Below are 8,631 nucleotides of genomic sequence, written 5' to 3' on the forward strand. Positions count from 1 at the left end.
AATATTATTGTCAATTTCTAATTACACTGTTATTCACTGGAATAATTTTCCACTGACTTTCAGGTTCCAATTTTTTTTTTAAGTTTTCAAGTATTACGATTCTATAGACTGTTTTAGTAGAGTGGAAAGGGCAAGATGAAAGCCAGATCAAATTCATTTAGGTGACATTAAGACTAAAATGTATGTAAGCAATAAAATTATCTTTAAGAGGACACTGACCGATTGTGTGATAGTATGGGTTGCTTTTTTGTACAAAATATTTTCAAGAAAGCTTTCTGAAAACGCTTGTGACACAATGGATACAAAAAAGGATTGATAAGGGAATTACACCACTGTAGCCAAAATGTGATATCATACACAACAGTTTGGGGGCGCTGATTCGGGGGATAAATTGAAAGAACAAATGTGAACAGAGAATAAGGAGCCCAGCAAATTATGAAAACACCTAAGAGAATGGCCAGTGACTTGGCTAACTTCTTAGCTCTGAGAAATTCAAGATGTTCCCGTCGCTGAAAACCTAGGTTATCTGAGTGGGAGAGGGAACCCATTTTGGAAGTATTTATATCACTATTCTTCTGGGTTCTTATAGAAAACGAGAGACTACTCTTTCTTCTCTGTCTCTTGAAACGAAGGGATACTGCTCCCTCCTTCAGTTCAGTGAGAGATGTCCTTGAAAACAGTTCACAGTTGAATGAGTGTCCAGAGTGACTAGAAGAGGCAAGAGAAGTGGGTCCAGGATGGCTTGGCCACTTACTGAATTGACCACGCTTCCACAGGCTCCAGTAAATATATATGTTGAAATAAGCCACTGAAAAGACCGGTGCCAGAAATTCCAAGATTGATGTAATGGCAAGGATGTACCATTTTGACATGAATCCAGGTTCACAATGCCCCTGCTCTGTCTTCCAAGACTCTGAAACTATAATTATTGGCCCATGAACTAAGAAGGCCAGCACCCAGACAGCCACCATCAGAACCACAATCTTCCAGATCCCAGTGTGTTGAGCTCTGTAAGTTACCTAAAAGAGGCCAAATAAATCATTTTTAATATTATAAACGTATGTCAACTACATAAAGCATACCATAGGCCCTCAGGAGTTTCAGGGACATGCAAGAGGTTAAGACATTAACTGGACCTGGGAACATGATGTGGGCCAGGACAGAGAGTTCACTTTCAATGGAGCCTGGACCAAGATACAGACTTTCTTAGTGATTTTCAAGGGGAAGGCTATAACCCTCGAGGTTAAATCTCTTGACACTATAGAACATGCCAAAATCTGAACTGTTAAACAACTGACACTAGGTGCACCCTTTCACAGTGTTTCCCCATCTACCAGCTGGGTCGTAACCAGCATTTCTTTAAAAATAAAACAGAATAGTCAATGTCAGAATGTATCACACACCATAAGGGTGTGTGTTGGGTTTTTTGTTTTTGTTTTGTTTTGTTTTTTAGGGTATGTATTATTTGATGAAACTTTTTCTCTGAGATATAGATATATGTATATAGAGAGGAATGCATGAACTGACTCACATTGTAAATTGTATTTCTCACTGTAGTCACAGTCAAAAAGGTTTAAAAGCAACTGGCTTTCCTGGCTCTAATATAGGAGGACTCAACTCTGCGATTTATGCTGATGCCTTAAGGCGGGATCAAAAAGAGAAAGAAAAACTCTCATATCACTTCCAAGAAGACGCACAAGAAAGAAATTTAAACCAGCTGTGGAGAGATACTACAGTGTTATCGAGGATTACCAAATCATTTCTCTATATAAATGTTTCCAAATGACAAAAACAGTGTCAAAGCTACAGTGGCTAGCTGCTTTGAGAGACATGTTATGGTGAGTGCCAGTCTTTTTTAAGGGTGAAGAATATTCTAGATCCACTAAGTCACAGGGAAGGCTTCTATAAGAGAAAATGAGGTTCTGTGAATGAGGATTGCTCTTGGATCACAGGACCCATGATCTTTGATATATCCTGAAATTTTCAAGAATATATTCTATAAAAAATCTAAAGACCATCCACTCTAACTGAAAGATAAAGATATGAACCAAGAATTTTGTAAGGGAGCCTGTAACAGACAACCTCTCCCAATCTCTTTTAGATCAGAAAGGTTCTTTCCAGCTCAAATGTTCACGTTTCTCTGATTTCCTTGCTTAGGGGAAAGGAAACGTTCTACCCAGTGAAACTGCAACATGCCTCCCTTTTAACTATCTCTCGTACTATTTTCTCTGTGAGTTTTTAAGTCTTATTCTACGACTTTTTCTCATTTTTATTACAAGGGTACAACGTCGCCCAGCACCGTCTCTCTTTTATGGGTTCTACGTGCTGGGAAGGGCTCACCAATGGGCTAGGATAAAAAGGGAACTATTTTTGTTTTTTGTTTTTGTTTTTAAACTGAATTATTTTTTTAAACTGCAGAAAAGTGGAGGTTTTTTCTCCCCCAAAATTACTGGTGTTTCTGAGGCTAAACTAAAATGCATATGGTGCTGACCATAAGCTCCCATGTACAATAGGCTTTTTTGCCTACTGCTTCTCATGCCACTAATTAATACATTTCTTGCACTAAATCTAATGATTATGAAGATGGTAACAATACCTAAATGGTCACAAAACTGCATTTAGTTTTTTAAATTGCTCTGTTCAGCCTTTGTAATGATATGATGCAATATGCTGGAAAGTCATCTCTTTTCTATTATCCATAAGGGCAAATGGAATCATGCACATCCAAGGGAATTGTGAAGATGATACCAATCTCTTCATATCTCCACAGCATTTTTGACATATAGACAGTTCAAGCATTGCTTGAACCCAGGCTCGGGACAGTGGAGTGGCCTCCCTATAATCAGTCAGTTGCCCAGTGCTCACTTACTACAGATCATGTCCGTTATTCAGGATACTGCCTCTTACCCTGCATCAATATTTTTTTGGTCTCGATTTACCATCAATCTTCTTTTTTCATCTACGGGTAAGGAAATACTCTCCTCTTACTATCTTAATTCTGCATACATTATAATTTCCGTTTCCTTTAGCTACACTGTTCTACTTTCCTCCACCCCCTCTTGTTTCAGCTCCAGAATCTGCCCCTGCAGAAAACTTGTCAGAGCACTGTAATCTTATGTACTTTCTGCATTGAGTCTTTCTTTTCAAAATTAGTCAGATTTCCATTTCCCAGGCTCAACGCCCCACCGTGCGCTATCACACTGTCCTCTCTACTTTCAGCTACAGCAAGAGCACAGCTTCCCCCTGAGCACTTCCTACAAGCCCCAGTGGGCTTTGAAGGATTCCTTCTGGTTTCACACAGCTGTGTTGGAACTCAGCTAATAGAGGTGTAAATGCTACCTGAGCACCCCATTCAGGCCTTCATGCACTCATGTATGGCACTCCTGTTACACACTTGACTCTGTGCTATGTACTAGAGACCCAGGATCCAGCTGACCTGGCCCTCACCAAGTTTGTAGCCTATATTGCCAGAAGAATTCCTCAGAGCAAGACCAGAAAAAAAAACAAAAACAAAAACAAAAAAACCCTGTTTTCCCTCTACACATCACTCCTCATCTCTCTGTAACTTCTAAGAACTTTTTTCTAACTGGACAAGCTCTCTATTACCCTCCACAAACCTGAGGTAGACCCGAGAGTTTGGACATTCAGTGAAGCAAGTCCTAGAAACACCCAACAAAGATTAAAAAGAAATATTAACCCAGAAAGAAAGGAAAAGAAAAAAGGCTTTCTGAAACTGCTTTTCAAACACTTTGACTATGACCTAAAGTAAGAAATATATTCTCTATCTTAACCAAATATACAGACAAAAGTATTCAATACTTACACTTATTATGTGCAAGGTACCCTGATAGTTTATACTCTAAATTTTTTTTATTATATTCTATACTGTTCCTTTCTGTATTTTTTCATTTTAAAAAAGTGACTGGTCACAATCCGCTGAACTGACTTTATGACTCAATAATGGGTCAAAACCTGCCGTTTGAAAAATATAAGATTATAGACATCTGAAATGCTCATCCAAACTGCTCTGCACTCTCTCCATAGTCTGTTTAGTACAAACTGCAGTGGACTCTGGTGCCAATGAAGTACCCAATGCCAAATGTCTGACTGTCCCACCACTCCATCCTTCTCCTCCTTCTGGCCATATGGCAGCTCAGCTAGAGACCATGTTTCCTCACTTTCCTTGCAGTGAGTTGGGACCATGTGATTAACTTCCACCAAAAAAATGTGAGTGGAAATGATTGTGTGAGTCTACACTACTTGGTTAAAAGAAAATCCTTTGCCTTCGACTTCTGCCCTTTGCCCTTCCTTTCTAGAACCTAGACTCATAACAACCTGGCTTTGACCATGCAGAGGAGGGCAATAACCTAGAGCAGGGGTCAGCAAACTACTGTCCATAGAACAAATGCAGCCACCACCTGTTTGGATTGATATACTTTCATCGGAACACAGTGAAGTCCCTCCACCTTTTTTTACATGTTACCTATGGCTGTTTTAGTGCTATAACAGCAGATTTGAGCAGTTGCAGCAGAGACCATAATTCCCTTTATAGAAAGTTTGCTGATCCTTTCCCTAGAGGCTACAGAGCTGCTCCACTAGCCTGGGTCCCTGGTTGAGTTCCCGGAGCAGAAAGTCCTATCATTCCTGGACTCTTCTGTGGGAGAAAATATACTTCTATCCTATTTGAGCCTCAGCATTTTGGCATCTCTGTTACAGCAGTTTATCCTCACCTGTCCGATATACCTTCCCAATCCTGTCTGCTTGCACAGATCTTCCTAGCCAGAGGTGTCACTGTCCTCTCAAAGTCTCCAGCACCATATTTAGCTCATTGTACTGAACTCATTTGTTTATAAACCCATCTCGACATTAGACTATTATGTGCCTCAAAAATAGAGACTCTATGGATTCATTTCTTTATCCCAGCACTTAGCAAAATCCTTGTCACACAATAGACCCCCAAAGTTTTAGGCCCCTGGAACTCAGGTGTGAAGGAAGTTTTCCATTTAGGCCTCAAAGATTTCAGATCCCTGCCCCATATTTCCACGGCCTCCTTTCACTCCTTATCCTTGATTGCCTCAAGGATAGTTGTTGTTGTTGTTGTTTCCTCCTTTGTTCCATTGCTGATAAATTTAGCTTGCTTAAGACTCGTCACTAACTTGTTAATGACACTATTCCAAATCTTAGGGTAAGTTCAGGCTTTTTTGGCATGTGTCTTAAACTGTCATTGGGACTTGACTTTTCTGATTGGTTCTACTTTATACCTATAGCTTCCCAGTATGTTGCCTTTTGCTTTGAAATTGGTTTTCTCATGACATTCGTATGTCTGAGAGTCTTTCTATATGCCCACCAAGTCCCATCCTGAGATAAATATTTAAGTCTCAGTTTGTCTAAGGAGTAAAATTGATAAACCTACTGTGAACTTCATGTATATCCAACCTACTATAGACTCAGCATACCACTTCTGACAACTTGCTTTGGATTTTCTTTGATGCCTTCTCATTTTAGTAGCACAAAGTGGATTGACTTACCCAAGTTAGATGCAGAAAATGTTCACTAAGGGCCAGTGAGAACTTAATGCCAGATAACAAAAGGATAATCAGGCTCCTCTAAGGTTTGTCAATTAAACAAAAAATTAGACTTAACAAATTTTTGCTTAGGGCCCCCAAATGTACAAGTGTATACTCTTCTAAGGAAGATAAATTAATGGTTTGACTTACAGCATTCGAGACTGACTGGTATCTATCGTAGCTGATGAGTACGATGTTATACACAGATGCTGTACACAAAAGATAGTCAGTAACGAGCCAAAATGCACAGAGTTTATTTTCAAAATGCCAACTAAACAGCGTGTGAGGGATATACAAAGGAATGGAGATCACACCTGTACAGGGAAAAAATAAGGGTAAGAAAATAGCACATATCAATGAAAACAAAAAGGCAAAAGTATACAACATAATGATGCATCTGAATTTACAAAAAAATGGCTTGATTATAATTTACGAATTCATAGAATTTCATCAACAAACTCAGGACTGATTTCCTACACATTCTTTACCATTTTTATAATAGCTCTCATGCACATCGTACCTTCAATGGCTCCTTATTACTTTCCAAATTAAGTTCAGGTCCTGACATATATTTCCAGCCACAAACAGCACAAATCATCTTATGTTCATGATCCAACCCAAACAGGATGGGCCATCCTTCCTTCAAACACATCCCACATTTTCACATTTCTTCGCCTTTGCCAACAGCATTCTTTCCTCCTAGAATGTCCTTCTGTCTTCTACTGAAAAGTCTACTTACTTTCTTCTCATTCTTCACCCAGTTCAAAAAATGACTTCCTTCTCATTATCTTTCTTGGAACCTCCTTGGCAGAAGTGACTCCTCTGCCACCTGCACTTTCCTGGCACGTGACTCCTTTCCTCCTCTTTCATGTACAAAAACATTCTATTGTATATCGTCATCTTTTTTTAACTTGTTTCTCCTGAGGATTGGGACCATGATGTAATTCAATTTTTGTATTTTTTCACATCTAGAGTTGACCAAAATGGCTTAAATAGATTAGTAACCATTAACATGTATTGTGTAATTACCACATGCCAGACATTGTTTTATGTGAGTTACAGATATCATCTCATTCAACCTTCACAGAAACTTTGTGAGGTAGGGACCATACTGAGTTAACCAATGAAGACCCTGAAGCTCAAAAAAGGACACATAATTAGCTCAAGGTCCACCCAGCTAGCAAGTGAAAGATCAGATATGAAACCAGGCAATGAGATTTTAGAACTCCTGATTTTACAGTAACCCTTCCCTGAATGAACAAATACGTAAGTGATGCCACTCGGCATCAAACCTGCTTAACTGAAAAATGACTATACTGAGTTCCCTTTCCTTCAGCTTTGTGAGGGTTCTTAATTGCATTAACATTTCAGACAGGTGGCACTACTCACTGAAAACAATCTACTAAGTGGAAGCTCAGGAGAAATCTTATTTTGTTGAATATCTTTATATCTTATCAGGCATTTGCGGGAATTCTAGTTTTTTATTTCAGAACCAAGTTAACCCATTATAAAGAGCAATAGTAAAGGTAAAAGAAAACGAAAGGGAAGGATTAATGGTGTGGTTTAAAAACCAGTGGAAAGAAATGCAGATTTCATATCCTGTACTTAGGTTTACATACAAAAATGAGATAAGATACCAGATTTCATATCCTGTACTTAGGTTTACATACAAAAATGAGATGTAGAGATGAAGATGGTGGTGAAGATGGGGAAGGAAGTGAAGAAACAGGGAGAGGACAGAAAAAAATGGAAAGAGGATGAAAAGAAAAGCCTCGTAAGACCGACTTATCCACCCTGGCTGCCCCTGACCCCTCTGGTCTCACGTCTTGCTACTCCCTCTACTCCTCACTCACTCCACTCCAGCCCTCCTGGCCTCAAATACACGGCACACCCACTGTCTCAGAAACTTGCACTTTCCTGGGCATAAAATGCTTTTCCTCCAGAGTGCTCTTTCTGTTTGCTCAAATGTGTCTTGATCAGTGAACCCTACTCCTGAAGTTTAAATTACAACCTCCACCTTCAATAGCAATCATCACCCTCTAAAATGCTATGTAATTTTATTAGTTTATATTGTTTATTGTCTGTCTCCCGGCCAACCCCACTCCTCTCCCCGCCGCCCCCAGTAGAAATAGAAGCACCATGAGAGAAGGGATTTTTGCCTGTATTTTCACTGCTATATCCCCAGCACTTTCAAGAGTTCCTAGTTCACAATAAACTGGTATTTGACGAGTAAATAGATAAAAATCGGGAAGTCTAGTTTGCTTGAAAATTGCCACCAATCTGGTATTACCCTTTCTTTCTGAAGCCAGCTAAGAAGCTACATTGTCCATGAGAAAATGACAATCAAAAAAAGGAGGGAGGAGCTAAAAGACCCAGTGAATTCTTGGGGCCAACAGAATACTGTGTGCATAACAATGAGTGCATAGAGGATGCTATGGACTGATTGTTTGTGTCCCCCACAAAATTTACATGTTGAAGCCCTAACCCCCAGGGTGGCTATATTTGGAGATAGGGCCTATATGGAGGTAATTAAAGTTAAATGAGGTCATAAAGGTGAAACCCTAACCCAACAGGATTACTGTCCTTATAATAAGAAACACCAGAGAGCTTGCTTGCTGGCTCTCTCTCCATGTACACTCAGAGGATCCATCAAGAAAGCAGCCATCTACAAAACAGGAGGAAAGCTCTCACCAGGAACCAAATCAGCTGGCACCTGGATCTGTGACTTCCCAGCCTCCAGAACCATGATAAAGTAAATTGCTATTGTATAAGTCCAAACCGTGGTATTTTGTTGTGGCAGCCTGAGCTGACTAACTCAGAAAGAGTCATAAACTGAGGCATGAAGGTACTAAAGATAAACTTTGCCTCCTGAAAATACGGTTCAGATTCTGTCAGCAGCAACCACTTTTGCCCTTGAAGACCCTGTCTGGACCATCTATCACAAGGTCATGTAGGCCATTAAGGCCAATCGTAGATATAAAGAAATAGATGAAAACATCAGTCACGAGATACCAATTTTATAGATATCGATATAATATAGAGAGTATATTTTTCCCTAGAATAG

General features: G+C 39.6%; 1 protein-coding gene across 2 annotated transcripts in view; it reads right to left on the bottom strand.

The window, feature by feature from the left end:
- Positions 1–203: 203 nt before the first annotated feature.
- The window catches only part of HRH4 (histamine receptor H4), an 11,828-nt gene continuing 3,400 nt past the window's right edge, over positions 204–8,631 (bottom strand). The window contains exons 2-3 of one of the 2 annotated variants that reach the window (XM_011360410.1): positions 5,718–5,881; positions 204–1,019 (exon numbers count right to left, since the gene is read on the bottom strand). In XM_011360410.1, the coding sequence (XP_011358712.1) occupies positions 204–1,019; positions 5,718–5,881 (980 nt within the window). The remainder of the gene's footprint in view (positions 1,020–5,717; positions 5,882–8,631) is intronic. The other variant, XM_011360411.1, reaches the window with a different exon arrangement.

Source organism: Pteropus vampyrus, unplaced genomic scaffold (genome assembly GCF_000151845.1).
Source record: "Pteropus vampyrus isolate Shadow unplaced genomic scaffold, Pvam_2.0 Scaffold55, whole genome shotgun sequence".
In the NCBI taxonomy this organism is placed as follows: Eukaryota; Metazoa; Chordata; class Mammalia; order Chiroptera; family Pteropodidae; genus Pteropus; species Pteropus vampyrus.